Source organism: Sylvia atricapilla, chromosome 15 (assembly GCF_009819655.1).
Source record: "Sylvia atricapilla isolate bSylAtr1 chromosome 15, bSylAtr1.pri, whole genome shotgun sequence".
Classification (NCBI taxonomy): domain Eukaryota; kingdom Metazoa; phylum Chordata; class Aves; order Passeriformes; family Sylviidae; genus Sylvia; species Sylvia atricapilla.
In genome coordinates, this window is record NC_089154.1 from 4,482,069 (window position 1) to 4,498,925 (window position 16,857).

General features: G+C 44.6%; 1 protein-coding gene across 1 annotated transcript in view; it reads left to right on the top strand.

Annotated features, from left to right (window-relative positions):
• SDK1 (sidekick cell adhesion molecule 1) overlaps window positions 1-16,857 on the top strand; it is a 391,189-nt gene that overhangs the window by 330,833 nt on the left and 43,499 nt on the right. Inside the window, exons 31-35 of the mRNA XM_066329767.1 lie at window positions 479-582; window positions 2,650-2,720; window positions 7,713-7,848; window positions 9,733-9,792; window positions 11,782-11,883. Coding sequence (XP_066185864.1) covers window positions 479-582; window positions 2,650-2,720; window positions 7,713-7,848; window positions 9,733-9,792; window positions 11,782-11,883 — 473 coding nt within the window. The remainder of the gene's footprint in view (window positions 1-478; window positions 583-2,649; window positions 2,721-7,712; window positions 7,849-9,732; window positions 9,793-11,781; window positions 11,884-16,857) is intronic.

A 16,857-nucleotide genomic window follows, 5' to 3' on the forward strand; every position in this document is an offset into this window, starting at 1 on the left:
ATTAGTCAGGAGCTGGCCCTCTGAATTCCAGAGCCTGCTGGGCACTGGCTGACCCTGGGCATGTCTCCTGCCTCCTCCCCATCCGTGCTGGGAGGGTGGGCCGACCCAGATGGCTTTGGAGGATATCTCAGCAAAGCACCTGGAAAGCCAGGCTCTGCACAGCCATGCAGAACTCAGATAGCAAGCCCCAGTCGTGGGCTGCTCCATGAGCTGCAGCCTCAGGTCTGTTTCCTGGCGCCCAGTTCAGCAACAAATCCATTCGTGTTTCTGGGAACTCAGGGCAGGGGACATCTGGGAAGGTGCTGATGGCAGCAGAGGTGGGAACACCTGGGAGGCTGGGGGGAGACTGCAGAGAAGAGGCAAAGGCGAGAGAGGACAAACAGTGACTGTGGTTGGCAGTGGGCAGGTTCTCTGTGGAGACAAGTTGTGATGAGGGAGGGAGATTTCACCCCTCAGCCTTGTTTTCCCCATTCCACAGCTTGAACCCTTTCACCTCCTACAAGCTGCGGGTGAAGGCCACCAACGACATCGGGGACAGCGACTTCAGCGCCGAGACAGAGGCGGTGACCACCCTGCAGGATGGTAAGGGACAGGGAGGAGAGGGACACTGGGGGCACCACCGAGGGCTGGGGCCACCCCTGCAGGCTGTTCTCCACGGAGACTGGGGTGAAAACCAACAGCCAAAGCAGTTTTGGCCGCAGGAAATTGACACAGGTAGCAATGAGGTATGGCTGAATTAACAGGCAGCCTTTAAGTGTCCTGCTGTGCCCTCTGATAATGAATCATACTTTCAGGAGTCTCAAAATGGATTTAAACTTCGTTTGATTGGCTTCCAAACTCTGCACTAACCATTATCTTTGCAGAAATTGAATAATTTACAAGAGAGCATTAAAAATAAATGTAGAACCCTGCATACATTTGAAGAAGTTTCTTCAATTGTTTTCCCCTCACAATCCACGTCAGTCTGCAGAATGGCAAAATTGCTGAGGTATAAGTAAGAAAGAGTATGAAGCTCCTGGAAACATGAGCATTTAATCCTACAGATCAGGACTAATAAACTGTGAATGACATTGACAAGGCTTTTATTTTTAGCCTTAGAGATCAGCTTCTAATTCCTTGATTGTATAAAGTCGATGCCTGAATGCAGAAGTAGCTCTGATGTCTTGAATGGAGGAAGGAATTCTGCAAAGTAGGAAAAGCATCAGGATGTGCTTTTACCCTGGGAAATTGGGTAATCCTGGGACACATACCTGGATAAATATACATATATGGGTGCTGTGAGGTGGGGGTCAATCTCTTCTCCCAAGTAAGAAGTGGTAGGGCATAAGGAAATGGCCTGGTTGTACCAGGGGAAGTTTAGATTGAATATAGGGGAAATTCCTTCACTGGAAGGTTTCTCAAGCACTGGGAAAGGCTGCCTAGGGTAGTGGTGGAGTCCCCATCCCTGGAGGGATTTAGAAGCCATGTACATATGGCACGTGGGGACATGAGTTAGCAGTGGCCTTGGAGGTGCTGACTTAATGGTTGGACTTTATGTCTTGGAGGTCTTTCCCAACTTAAATGATTCTGTGGTTAGATAGATAGATAGATAGATAGATGGTGCTGAGAATTACTTCCTACAGAGCAAGGAGTGATGAGTTAGAAATGACACTGACATATAAAAATTAAGAAGCCATTTTGCCAAGGAATGTGATCTTGAAATCAGAAGAGCTGAGGACAGAGCTCAGGATCTTGGGACGTTAAACAGGAAGCCATATAATACCTGACTAATGTGTTAAGCAGCCCCTTAAAGGCATCCTGACTCTCCACCTCCCTGCACAGCAGCAGCAGGGTCGGTGCAGGCTGGAACTGGTGCTAATGAGGGAGCACTGACTCACTGGTTTGGAATTTTAAATTTCGTTTTAAGTTCTCTTTGAATTTAGCTACAGTGGATCCAGAGTTGTGCTTGGTTTCATCACAATACAACTGGGAAAAATCTGTGAAAGCTTCTCACCTCCTCAACAAACTGAGCGTTTATTCTGCTGAGCAACCCCAGTGCTGCCACTTGAGCATTGCACTGTGGAGAGCTGTGAGCTCCTGATAAGCTTTTGCTTCATGTCTTTGAGCTGCTGTGGAGTGTCTGGGAGTGCCACAGGCCATGGGCACAGGAAGGGGTTAACCTGTGATAAATCAATCTGTCCTGACTAGAATAATGTGTGACTGTGTGACACAGACTTCTAAATTCAAGGTGGGCTTCTCCCAAAGGTGGCAGAAAATCTCCTGAAAATTCTGGGAGCAGTTTTCTCACCCTTTGAAGCCAGCACACAGCTGGTTTTACTTCCTTACAGATGAGCATCTGGTGATCTTTGAGCAGCTGGCTGGCTGTTGCAGCTTCCCCAGGTTTATGCCCTGAGCTTTTCTTGCTGTGCTCAAGCTGCCAAGGCCACAGGTAGAGCAAGGGATGTAAGATGGATGTAAGAGGAGCGCCTGGCTGCTCCCTGGCTTCCAACATCCACATCCACCATGCTGCTGCTGAGACCCACCACGAAGCAGCTGGGATGGAAGATTTCCTTCAGCAGTGGAGAAAAAGAACCTGATGAATGAAAGAAAAGCTGCCCCTTTTCCACCTTCTTGCTGTAACTGCATTTGTTTCCTTTTTCTCTTGTTTAGTTCCAGATGAACCACCCAGCTCTGTGTTAGTAACTCCCCACACGACTTCCTCTGTCCTTGTGCAGTGGCAGGTAGGTAAAATGAAAAATTCTGATGTTCCTGTGAACAATTTTTTGGCTGCTTTGACTTGTTGAATTTAAGGGTACATTGCCAGGGACGTTTTCTTGAGCTGGAAGTATTGCATTAACATTGAAGGACTGCAGCTACTTCCTTATTTGCCTGATCTAGCATAAATTTTAGTGATGAATGGAGATTCCTGGCAGTTGCTTTTACTTTGTGACCCACTGGGAGGTAAAGGAGGGTCTGTAGCCATGTCCAGGATTGTTAGTTGTCAGATTCTCCTACCCTTTCTCTGCTATCCATGGATGTGCATCTTTACATGGAAAATATTCCACGGAGCGTGGTGCCGGTAGGATCAGGTAATCAAAAGCTCACATGGTGCACAGCTTCCTCCTGCTGCTGGAATGATCAGAAGCCTGAGATCAGTGCCTGAGATCCCATTCATACCTCTGAGGAGCTCCACATACCCTCTTGACTCTTTGAGAGGGAAACTTTGAGTTTCTTCAGAGCAAAGAAAGGAAGTTCGAGCTCTCCGCAGTCTCTCCGGGCTGGATGGGGAAGTATTTGTGTCAAGTCTGCATTTTATATTGGCATTTCCTCTGCCTTCCTTTATCTCTCAGTCCTGCCCTCCTGGGAGATGCAGGAACATTTCGTGACCCTGAGGTTTCTTTTTGCAGAGTGGGCATTAATAGAGGGACCCCAGTGGGGTGCTGCACGTTATATCCATAACCCATCCTGCAAAGCCTCTGCTCCCCAGACAATGTCTCCTGCACATGACAAGGATGACTTTGGACAGATTGCATTACAATGAAAAATGCGCATAGGCATTTACAGTACAGATGGGACTCCTTGCATTTTTGGAAGAAAAATATATGGGTGAGGGTGTGTTTATTGCTGTGCAGCAGCACTTTAAAATCTGCCTGGCTGTGCTGCTGTGCGCCTGGCCCCAGCTCACCCAGGATCATCCTGAGCAGCAGCCTTGCTTACAGCATGTTGAGCAAATAGGAGATGTGTTCAGCAGTTTTACCAAAGGAATTATGGAGAGATGCCAATCTACCTCCCCACTTACAACCAGAGCCCCCAGCAAAAGGGAAAAAAAAGAACAGAAAGAGAGGACAAAGAGGATGTGAGACACGCTGGACCACAGAAATAAACGTTCCCCCAGCTGACTGATTACTGGTGTGTAGTTAATGTGAAATAGGTGGTTGTTTAGGTAATTGGATGCTTTTCATTTCATGAAAGTGAAATGGGGTTGTTGTGCCAGAGCCATCTCAAGGGAGTTGTGGGCGATTATATGTCATTACCACATGTATATTAATAGGTCCTGGTAATTCAACCGTACTATATTTTTCAAATAAACAAAAATCTTCAAGTCCCACAATAGCCTCCAATTAAGAGGAAGTTTCACAGCAGTGTCTAAGAAATAATGTAAACTGAAAACAGCAGTCAAGCTAAATGGGAGAGTGGATTTCCAAGCAAAGCTGAATTTTTAACTTTGAGCTGTGTTAATAATTCACAAAACAAACTCTGGATGCACTATCTGGGCTTTCAGCTGCTTGGTCAAATCAGTCCATTATTTTTAAATTTAAAGGGGGAAGAAAATAAGTAATTTCCAGTGAGGTCTGTTGTATCAATAATGCAGGGTTATATCAAATGTTCTGGAGGATGTTATACTTAACATCAGGATCATGTACTGTTCTGCTTCTACCTTAGAGATAACAATTATTCAAACTTACATTTCAGTCTTTATTTATTTATTTCTCTTTAAACAGCACAAAAACGTTTCTCTTACTTCCGTACGACATTATGGGCTGCCACTCATAACCATTTTACCTATTTCAGCAGATCCCCCAGGCCCTTCTAGAAAATCCTAAATAATCCATTACATCAAAAGCAGAGTTTTGTCCACAGAAGACAGATAGGAGGGGGAAGACCTGACCTTTTAGCAGAGTACCCTTTCCAGGAAAGAATCATCATTTCCATGGCAAAAAGAGAGACAGTTTGCCAGCTATTTATTTTCTGAGCTTTTCTACCCTAAATCTCAAGGAAGGAAAAAATGGAGAATCACAGGATGGCATAAAACAACGTTTGCTCTCATAAGATCAGTGTTGAGCCATAATGAGAAATTAGATTTTACCTGTTAGGCAGTTACATGGCAGAGCAGGGAGTCACAGTCTCCTCCTGAGCTTCAGCAGGGTTTTCTTTTCAGAGTTCTGCAGGATATTCCACTTCAATTTTTTCCCCCCAAATTTTAAAAAAAGTTTATTAGTAATTAAAATAGGAAAAGTCATAGGTAGGCGAGGACACTGCTTTGCTGTGTAGCCTTTCTCTGTAAGAGCACCATCAAGGCTAAAGTAACTTCAGTGTAATGCAGAAAACAGAAAGTCAAAAGATTGGAAAAGAAAAAGAAATATCAGGAGAGAGATACTGATAATGTCCAGTAACCCCATCTCATCTTCTTGCACAGGACAGTGTTTCAGCTGGTCCATGAGCAGTAACTGCATGGGGCAGCCCTGGAGAAACCTGGCACTTTATTTGGTCTATTTTCTTAGTCCCTTGGACAAGGGGTTCTCAGCCTGAGACTAGGAAAAGCTGTTGCACAAGAGCTTGATTTATTTGCCTTGTAAAATGCAGTCGTAGAGGGAATATGATTGCCCTTTCTAAAATACATCACAGGAGTAAACACCCCACAGGGAGAAGAACAATTTAACCCAAAAGGCAATGTTAGCACAGGAACAAATGGTTAGAAACTGGCTATGAATTATTTAGATTAGAAATTAAATGAAGGTTTCTAACCGCCCAAGTGGTGAGGCTGGGAACAGCTTCCCAACAGGAATACTGGGAAGAATAACAAGATTTCTGCTGGATTTCTGGTGGAGGTGATTGTGTCTGGGAAAGAAGCTTTCAGCAGGGGGGGTTCTGGGGAGGTCTCAGCCTTGATGATCCTCGAGGTCTCTCACAATCCTGTACCCACAGCATCATTCTCTGACGTGTGGGAGACATTTGGCAGATGCCAAATAACAGCGAAAGGTGGGCAGAGCTTTGCCAGAGGATGGAGCATGATGATGAGCACGAAACAGTGATGAATAAGCGGTCTCCAACCAGGCAGAGCAAGGGAAATCTTGAGAGGGTTCGGGTTGTTTTCAGCAGGCTCTGTGCAGGAGAGCTGCAAAACAAAGTAGCTTCTTGGTGGAGCAGGTTTTGCTCCTTTTCCTGGTGGCTGTGTAGTTTCCTTATACTCTGGTTCATGTAATTTTCTTTTTTGGTTTCCATAAACTGCAGTCTTTCTACTTCATTCCTTCAGCCCTCACCCTAAGGCAAGGCCTGTGTCATTGAGATAGGACAGTCCTCTCCCTCCTCTTGCTATTGTAATGAAGTAATGGAAAATTCATGTCATTTCTGGAAGCAGAATGCCAGGTTATTACCAAAGATCTTTCTCCTTTCTATCAAGATGTCCTTACATTCTTCATTAAAATTACACGGGGCACTACCTTCTATTGTGACTGTTTCTCACCTGCAGTTAATTTTTACACAAAGCTTTTCCTTAGAAAAGTTTTCAAGGCTGGTAGGGATCGGTCTGGATTAAAGGCAAGATCATCATTAAAATCCTTTTCATTTACACTTTCAGCCCCTTAAATTTCAGTTAAAGAATCTTTAGAAGATAAATGGCTCAAGGCATCTCTTCTCTGCAGTTCTTAGCCTGCATTAGACTCAGGAAAGTAATTTTTTTTTTCCAAAACATGAGGCCTTTGCTTGACTCTACTTAAACAAGCCGTCCAGACACAAATCTCCTTTTCAGTGTGCCAGCTGTATCTGTAGCTGAAGGAGGATGTGAGGGGCTGCTGGAGAAGCCTCATTGAGATGTTTTGTCTTTGAGCATCTCTCAACATGATGGAGAAGGAAAAAAAAATCATATTTGAGCCATCCCATGGCTGTATGTGCCAAACTGCGCTGAGCTGTTTCGGAGGAGCCCTTGGTTTTCCTCTGTGCCCAAACCAGAGCCAATCACACTCTAGCTTCTCTCTAAATGCCTCTATGAGGTTGTTATTAAATCTAGTTTTGTCTTCCTAATCAAAGCCAGAACAATTTTTATTATTCCTTTTTATTTGCTCATCAGTCTTTCAGTAAAATAATGCCAATGAAGACTTTCCTGTGAAAGATCACTCCCTAAGGGAAAGAAAGAAATTCTGTCAATGACAAAATAATTTATTTCCTTTTGGAAGCAGTGAAACACTGTTTGGCTGTTCCAGTGGTGGTGGAACCTGCATTTCCAGGCTGTGCTCATTTTTACTTTTCATCACACCCAGGTTTCTGTGGGCCAAGAAGGAAAGGAGCTTGGTTCATGGTGATGCTTTAAGTTTTAGCTTCCATGTTTTTCAGACTCTGTGCTGCCAGGGGTGCAGTTCTGAGTGTCATATTAAGTGCCAGTCAGCTCTCTTCACAGAACAGGGAAACAAAACAAATTCTTTTTCTGCTGAAGATCAACTTTCAGGCCCAAAAGCACAAACAGTGGTGGATTGGAGGGAGGAACAAGAAGGATGGGACCTCACAACCTGAAGCTGTAATTGGACAATTAAACTCCAATATGCAAAACTTATTAAAATGTAAGATGTTGTGACCAGTCATCCATTTTGTGACCATTCTTAGTCCACCTTGGGTGTAGCCTTGGTCAGGCTCCTGTCCTGCCCAAGGTGTATCCTTAAGGGCCTTTCAATAAAGACCTATTTTATCCTCTAGCCCTGTCCAGTCTGTGTTTCAGGTCAGCCTTCCCAAGGCATCAGTGGTGTGGATTTTTCACTCAAGAGCCTTTTGCAATGGCCACAGCTGAGCAAAGTCCTCAAAGTTTCCTCTAATTTGTGCTTTTCAAACCACACCACCTTCAACCCTGTGCATTATTAATGTCTGTTTTCAGTAGAACACAGAGCCACTGCCCCTGGTGATGGGTGTCTGTTGCCATGCACATCCTAACAAGCTTTTATTCTTCCCCTGGATGTTTTTTTCAGCCCCCCAAAGTGGAGAGTCTGAACGGGCTCCTGTTGGGATACCGCATCTACTACCGGGAGCTGGATTACGACACCGGGCCTGGGACAGAGTCCAAAAACATCCAGAACCCCTCAGCTCTAAGAGCAGAGCTCACACGTAAGCCTGTGGTTTTTGGGCCCTAAAATATCCCACAATGGTAATTTGTCATTACACCAGGCACTGCACCCCCTCTTACCCCACGGAAATAAAATGGAAGTCTAAGAGTGCTGAGGATTATTCAGGTTTTACACAATCAGCCTGAAGATACTGAAAAATGCAAGTGACTTTGGTGTGAGCAGCATCGTAATGGTCTGTGCTGATCTCTGCCAGCATGCTGGAATTGATGGTCTGTCCCCCACGTACCCTCTGATTTCCTGCTTCCCTCTACCTCCACTTCATAATTACCTTAGTACACTTTGTTCTGCCTTCGAATGAGCGACACTTCATTTTCCTCAGCTGGCAACTTTTTCCTTTCTTCCTGTTTTTTTCAGTAGTTTTTGTAATTGACATTTTGTTTTTCTTTTCACAGTATGAGGAAAACAGCTGAGGAGAATTTTTAAATAGAATTTTTATAATTTCAAAGTGCTTGTCCGTATTTTAGAAGAAAATAGCAAAGATGAGCAAGAATTTTTAGGTGCCTGCTTCCCGTGTTAGTCACTGGGATTTATGGAAAGAAGTCTCCACATGGAAAGAAGGTGGAGAGGGAGAGGAATAATAGAAAAAAAATGAAAAGGCTTTTTAGATAAAGGCAAGAAAGGAAATCAGAGGGAAGAATAGGCAGAATAAGATGATGTGAGGCAGACATGTGAACACTCACTAGCTTGAGAAATAAGGTCCAGCAATGAGATGTGCTCATGGAGGGACCAGCTTTTGTCCTCTTTGATGTAACTGGAATATTCAGAATAAGATAATACTCCAAGAGCAGCAGAATGGGGTTCAGTGAGACTATTTTAACATCTTACATCATCTGCCATGCTTTCCTGAACCCACAGAAGTGATTTCTACAAAAGCAAGAGTGAATTTTAATGAGGGTGTGGATAAGTGGCTGCTTTAAATATAAAGTAAGCAGCTAACACTGACCTCACTAACATGGTCAGAGCTAATGAGACTTCTCAGACTGAGCAGCTTGAACCAGGACAGAGATGTGAAGCTGTCATAGGTGTAGGAATGCAGAAGAGTTTTTCTCAGACAAAACCTGAATCACTGGCAGTGTACATTATGAAATAATGAATTTGGATGCTCTCACAAGACGGGGAGCCTGTGAAACCAAGCAGCTTTGTCTTTTCCCTCTTCTTGTCTGGCCCTGCAGCAACTATCCTAATCACTGTAGAGGAGACAAAAACTAGCTGTACCTCTCCAGGGAGTCAAGAGACAGAGAGAGCAAGGGGTGGAGATAAATGTATTTGAAGATAAATTTCCCTCTTTCTCCTCATAATTCTCACCTTAGAACACCTCTGTTCCTCACTGACCCACAGTTTTGCACAGCTTAGCATATTATTACGATTCACTCACAGCAGGAATATTGAATTCTTTAAGTGAAACTGTGGGAAATCAAACTCACGCTTAAAGAAACAGGTCCTGCCCTGCTGTAAGTGTTCTCTTTGTGGTCCAGGTTCCAGCTCAGTACTCTGCAGCTCTTCAGGTTTTGAATTTTGCATCTCAAGAAATCAGGATGTAACGCACCACTGAGAGCTTTCGCCCCTAGAAATCATTTCGGTTTTCCTAATTTGTTCTATTTAATCTAAAAGCCAGAATATCTTTTGGTTGAGTATTTGTGAGTTCCTCTGTTTGAGGAGGAAATGAAACAGCCCCATGTGGGCAAGATGCTCCTGATGTGTTACCAGAGAGTGACGTGATTTCATTGCCCTTCAAGGTATATTCCTAAAGCTTGAACTGTGTATGGGTGTGCTGCCTCATTTGCCTCTGTCTCTGCTGTACATCATTTGCAATAACTATTTCCTTGCACTGTAACAAGCTTTCTGCTTTGCTTACCCTGAATAGCCCAAAGCAGCTTCAAGACAGTGAACAGCAGCTCTGCATTAACGACGTATGAATTAACACGTAAGTGCGCATTGCCTTCAGTTGAGACTCTTTGTAATGGTTCAAAATATACCATGGGCAAACTCCTGTGGCTCTCCTCCATGGATCCAGCAGAAATCAACACATATTAATGACTCTGGCTTTCTCCAGTTCCTTTTTCTTTAAGCCTTTGCTTCCCCTGCACCCAGAGACATCCATGATGCAAGTAGGTAGTTGTTGTAAAAATGTGGCTGCTGGGAAGGTAAAACATTACTGATTGTAATAACTCAATATTGCTGATGCTAAATGAATTTTGATTCACTTGCTACATATTTTGCAGTCCATCTGAGTTTAGCTGTATCACATCATTAGTCCTATGATTCAAGCATTGCAATGCTCGGGCATTTCGTGGAGTACAAGGCCAATTTAGAAAGGGCCCAATGAATTCATGTGCATCTCCAGAGGTGTTTTCAATTGGAAATGAATAAAATAACATTCGACAGAGTTAAAAGGCAAGTTGCTTTGTGGTGATGATGGTTCACTAGATAGGTTTTGCCCAAGGCTTTTGAGTCACAGATTGTGATGGGCTAAAAAAAAAGCAAAAATGAAGCCCGATCCCCACTGAAAGTTGCATGCATGAACTCTCATGTTCCATTTTCTTCCACATCCAGTTAACACTAAAATCTCCCTTGTGACTTCTCATGGCAGAAAATAGAGTTTCCCTGTGCAAGCTGCCCAGTACTGAATGTGTGTATCTTACTATTGATTGTTTATGAACTCAGCACTGTTATTTCTGATTTGCTTGTTCCATCTTTTGCAGTCCATCCAAATTTAGTGATATCACATTCAAAAAATTGGGGATATATTAGATATAATTTACAGAGACTGGGGAATGATGCTGAACTCGCAGTCAGATATTGGAGCACAACGCTTATAAATAGTTCTGTGACACTGAAATTAGACAAATTTGCCTAATTAGGGCTTTTGAACCTTACCAAACCGATGGCATACTGTCAGCCCCCGAGTTAAGGAAACTCTGATTCATGGATAGCAGGGAAAATTATTGGCAAAGGGAGAAATTTGGACCTCTGGCCATGCGTGTCTTAATTCAATGCTCATTTAAATAGGGCAATTTATATTATTGATTGCTCTCTTACTCTAATTTCCCTGTTAAGTATTGCAGATGATAAATATATCTATTGGGATTGATTCTTTCATCCTGAAAATGCAAAATCTGAAACTGCTCAGGCGCTGCCTCTCCTAATGACGTTGATGTGATTCTGCTCCACCCTCGTAGCATCTGTTAATTACCCACAAACAATTGGGGTTTTTAGATTTTTTCACGCTTCTCTCACTCTCCCGCCTCATCTGTCAGAGTAGTTTCTCTGTGTCAGCAAAGAAATTTCTTGCCTGGTGGCCAAAAGGAGTCCAGCCTTCAAATTCTCCATTTTCATTGTGATTGATAATTGGGCTGTGGTCCCTGTGGAGGAGAAGATCCCTGTGGAGTACCTGGAATGGGACTCCAGATCCCCCACTGCACCTCTCCCTGCTGCAGCTGTTCTAGAGCAGGGCAGCTGCCAAATCCCCCCCAAAATGAGCATTCAAGGGATTAGGCAAAGGCTAGGCAGGCTCTTTCCTACCAGTGCAGATCAAAATGAGACCTGATGGTGACATTCAAAGCCAGATCCTGCCATTTTCTGTACTTAAGAATGACCTGGAGATGTTCCTCCAGTTAGTTATCCATAAGAAATGGATATATATTCCAAGAGAAATCATTATTCCTCTTACTGGAGTGACATTGAGGAAACACTTGGAAATCCTTCCATTTCCTCGCAAATATCTTTCAATATGATGCAAATACCATCGTGATGTGTGAATTCAGGAAAGATTGAAGCAGACGTTTGTACTGTTCTATTGCCACATTTTCTGAGAGACAAGTCTGGAGATAAAGAGGTGTTGGAGTCTAAAAGATAGCTGTAATATAGTATAAATCATCATATAATATTAATATGTAATATTTTACTTTTTCAGAATTGAAGAAATACAAGAGATATGAAGTACTAATGACAGCATATAATGTCATTGGTGAGAGCCCTACCAGCACACCAGTGGAAGTGTTTGTGGGTGAAGCAGGTAGGTGAAAAGAAAATTAGTTTATTTCTTTGTTTTGTTTTGTTTTGTTTTGTTTTGAAGTACCAGCGTGTTGTAGTATTCTCCAGATAATGTTCAATAATTGTGCAGGAAAGGGATTATTTGAAAAATTCCCTAGTCATTATTGCTGACAGTTTTTTGTTGCCCACTCTCCTGGAATAAGCACTGGCAGTTTCCTGCCATTGGAAAACCAGTTGATCTGCCGGAAGGAGGGAAGAAAGGGCATTTGAAAGAAAGAAGAGAAAATAGTTCTGGAGCTGCAGGAGGATGACTGTTCATACCAAATTAGCTTGAGGGAAAAATTGACTCGAGTTAAAGAATTGAAAAGTGGAGCACAGGAAAGCCACAAGGGAAAAGAAACAAAACTCCAAAACAAGGGAGACTTGGAAAGCTTAGTCTTTCATTTTATCACTCTCTGTGTAGAGACATTGCCTGGCACCACACCTGGCTGTGTTTTCGTGCGCTTGAAGCGAGGAGACGCCGTGTCTGGGTTAATGCTGGTTTGGAGGCAGGGGTTGGGTGCTCCCAGGAATGTGCAGACTGTCACTGCATCCAGCCCCAGCCAGTGGCACTGTTCAAGCCTTTGCTCACTCTGGATCTGGTGCCTGAGTCCTTTTTGATCATTTTTAAATCCTTGGAAGGCTGGAGGTGGAAATCAGGACAGAAGAGCTGAACAGACGCTTCTGTGAATGCCTTGAGGAGCGGGTGGTCTGTCAGATAACCCCCAGCCAGCCTGTCCCCTCAGAAACTCCAGCTGGGAAGGGCAGGGCTGGAAGAGCTGCTGCCCTCCTGCAGCCCTGCCAGCGGGGCCGCGTTGGTGGTGATCCCAGCTGGAGAGAGGCTGAAATCCTCATTAGCTATGGTCTCAGTTTCTGCAGCAGCAGCATTTGAAGCTCAGAACAAGGGGAGGCAGCTTGGCCCAGCAATGGAGCTGATTGCACTTTGTTCCTCTGTCTCAGAGCTGTGGGATGGAGGAGCTATCAAAGCCAGCACTAAATTTATTTCATTATTAATCATTAAACATTCTATTGCTCAAAACTAAGCAAAGCACTGTTTTTTAAGAACTCCGCTGTGCATTTTTTTAAACTCTGCTTAACCTTTTCATTTCAAATATGGTGCAACATTCACCATCTTTCTTTGAAAACATCATAAATTAATCAGAGCAGCATCGTCCTGGAGAGACAGCTGGCAATATTTACATTTTTTTCTAGTTTGCTGCTGCTCCAACTTACTTCTGCAACTGCAGCAAAGAAAGTCCCAGGTGGAGCCAACTGTATCTGGCTTCAAAACACATTTTTGTTTCAGAGCTAAGTATCTCCCTGCTGCAAATGGAGCCAGCACATGCACTTAGACACATGTACACAGCATGGGAAACCAGCTGGGGAAAACAAGGACATGCTGTTATATTGTGTTTTTTAATCCCACAGTCCAGATCCTCCTATCAAAGCTCAGGGAACAGGGCAATGGGAGGAGACAGACTTGAGAGGACACTGAGATAATTAATTACAGCAGCCCTGAGTGTCTGAAGGAAGAGGGGCTGGAATCAGATGAGCTTTAAGATCCCTTCCCACTCAAACCATTCCAGGATTCTGTGATATCCAGGTGGCCTCCTTTCCCAGGCAGGACTGGTGTGTCTGAAGTTGTGGTGTGTGACTTGGCTGTTGTTCTAGAGTTCCTGGATTTACCTCTGGAAAGGGACCATCCAGGTTCACACAGCAGAGATGATGAATGTAGGATCTTCCTGCCGATTTTCACTCTTGTTGTGTGAAGTTATTACACTTTGTTATATAACTGCCTCTTCCACCTCCAGAACTGGCTGTGATTTATACTGTGAGTAAAGTGATTGGAGATGGTATTGCAATTTAAGTTTTAAATTGATTTGTGACACCTTTGAGTTAAAGTGTGCTGTGGAAATACACGGGTTTTGCTGTTATTGTTTGCTCAATGTTCTTACCCACGGTAAAGGCAGTTAAGCAGCAAGCTGGGAAAAAATGGGTCTGCTCAGCTCCAGCAGTGGGGCATCCAGGTTAAAAACAGAGAAAAGCTTCCCAATAAACAAGTGCTGACACAGGCACAGCACTGGGCACAAAGTGAGTGAAGGTGCCCAGTCCCTGGGCTGAAACTCTCAGGTAGCTCTTGTCTCAGTGGTATTAAATGGGGCCTCGTTCTGCCCTAAGCATTGCAGTAATTCTGGGAGAGGGGAGAACATTCCTCTCTGGCTCATAAAAAGGAATATACAGCCTTTGTGCCTTTGGGGAAATGTGCTGGGCTTAGGCCAGCTCAGTGAAAATACCCATTTCTGTGGGGTGTTCGTGTTGCTGATGGTTGTGCTGTTCAGCTTCTACATAAGGAGGAATGTGATTCCTTCCTTCCCTCTTGTGCTCTCCTGTTAGATTTGAAAATTTTCCTATGATCATACCTGGATTTTTACAGTAAAAGTTCCAGTAGGTAATAGAACCACCTGAAAAGCTTGGGGGTAAAAAAAGCCACTAAAACCAACCTTCTTCAAGTTTTGCCAATTAAGTGGGCAAAATTCATCCAAATGGGGAGTTTCTCTCCAGCCCTGGAGTGCTCTTGAGCTGTGCTCCAGCCAACTGCTCCTTTGGGCAGCCTGAGCAGGTCCTCCCTGCCTCTGACTGATGGGCAGGTGGAAATTCTGGGAGAGAACAACAGGCCAGACATGAGTAAAAGGCCTCTGTAGCCCAACTCGCCTGGTAAACAGGAAAGCTGGATGCCAGTGGTTTGAATCTTTTGGAGGTTTTTTGGTGGTGGTTTTTTTTATTTTATTCTACAGGTGGAGGAGATGCTTTTCCTTTTTTGAGTAGCCCATAAGATCAAAAGCTTCATTTTGAGTTCTGCCTGGATATTGGCAGAACTCCCTGGTGTGGAGAGCAGTTCTTCCCCAAGATGGGAGAGTGGGCTGGGAGTCCTTGAGCTCAGCACAGCTGGGAAGGATGTGCTGCCTGTTCTGTCTGAGCAGAGCCCGTGTCCTTCCCCCACCTGCCTCAAGCATCTGCATCCCTCTCCTCCAAGGCCCAGAAGATCCTCTAACTCTGCCTTTTTAGAGCTGGCTGCAGCTCTGCCCTGCTCATTAGAGAACCATGTGCATCTCCTGACAAATGACAGAAAAATTGAAAGCCACCACTTGCAGAAATTAGGAAGGGAGTCACAGCCCCGCTGGCAAGCCCCCTTTTCGCCTTGTTAATTCATTTAACAGTTCAGCTGTCAGGGATGCTGGCTTTGATTGGGGAGGCAGTGAGTGTTCAGCGAGAGGCTGGGTACCGATATTCATCCCAGCCCCAAACGCAGCTGCTACCAGAGGTGCTGTTCTGCTCCACTGAAATTAAGACTCTGTTAGAGCAGCCACTATATCAAGAGCATTATTCTACCAGGTTGCTGTCACTACCTGATTGTGTGGGGGGCTCTGGAGTTCGGGAGACTCCACTACCTGCATTTTAATTAAACAGAAATCACAGGTTTGGGCCAGATGTGCTTCACCTAATTTGGGAAGGTGAATAAAGTAAAATGTGGCAATACAAATCCTGTGCTAACGAGCCTGCAGCCTTCAGTGCTTCTCCCATATACTGCAAAGCTGTTTTGGATGAAAAAGTAATGGAATTCATCATTTCTTCCAGCAGCTGTTGCTGGAGTGGAGTGAGTGTGTGCAGAGAGGGGGTGGCAGAAGGGGTGAAGTGCTCTGAGAGACATCAGCCTTTAAACAGGTTGTAAATCCATTTGTGTGAAGAGGGGAGTGATGTGTGTCATTATAACTGATGGTGACGTTGGTGACCTTCAGAATTCATGGGAACTGATGAGGCTGGGTTGTTGCTGTTGTTGTTGTTCTTTTTAATGATGATCTCTGAGAGCTGGTTCTATAATGGGAAAGGCAAGGAGTAAAAAAAGAGCTGGGAGACAAATCCCTTTGTTTAGAAGTCCTCCACTGAAATGCTATTTTCGTTGTACCATCATCTTTCAGAGAACATTACCTGGCCCTCTCATTTTCTTCCCAGTGGAACTGTAGCTTGGAAAAGAACAGGAATGGGACAGAGTGATGACTGTTTCTTACCTTTGTCTTCCAAAGCTGAATCCACCTCTTAGTGCAAAGCTCACAGACACAAAACCAAATTTTTTCCTGTTACGTGCAATTATTTTCATCTGCCCTCCTACCTGCAGCTCCACAGGTGTTCCTGTACTTCACAAACTTTATTTTATTCACCCATAGCTGACACAGGGATGGAAGATCTGCTCTGCCATTAATGTCAGGGGAAGCACTTGGAGCTGTCTGGCCACATTCAGAATTTTGCAGGCCAGAAATAGAAACCACCTGGAAAACTCCAAGACTGAAAATAGTGAAATGGGTTTGGGACAGAAAAGGCTACACTAGAGAGTGAGCCATGATAAGGACAAAGAAGAGTTGTAAGGAAGCAAAGATTTGATTTTAAGTACTTGGCTCCCCTTTAGAAACTGCTTCCAGCACAGAGCTCTTGTCCCTTCTTACCTGGTTATCTGTGCTGGGGCAACATCCCTTTGTGCTGAAGGCAGGGAAGGTTGGCAGGACAAGGCTCCTTTGCCCTTGGGTGCTTTCATCTCTTCCTTCAGGCCTCTCTCTTCTGTGTGTGCGCCCCAGATCTCCCCCCTGGTGTCACCTCAGCCCCCTTCCGAAGCAGAGGATCCCTCAGCACTGCCTGGGGCCCCCTTTTCTCTTACAGCACAGCAGATTTATCTCTCCCCTGCCCCGAAGAGCAGAGATGCTGTGTGGAGTCTCCTGTGCCTCCTTGTGTCAGCCTCCCAGAGGAATGACAGCATTCCAGCGATCCCAGCTGGCAGCCTGCCTCCTGCCCTGGCCCCGTGGCTGTTCTCTCCTATCTGAGGGGCACATGTGGGCTGGCTGTGCCTGTGCTGATAGGAGCACGCTGCTGCTGGCACAGCTGCAAGAGCTGGGTGGGCACTGCCATC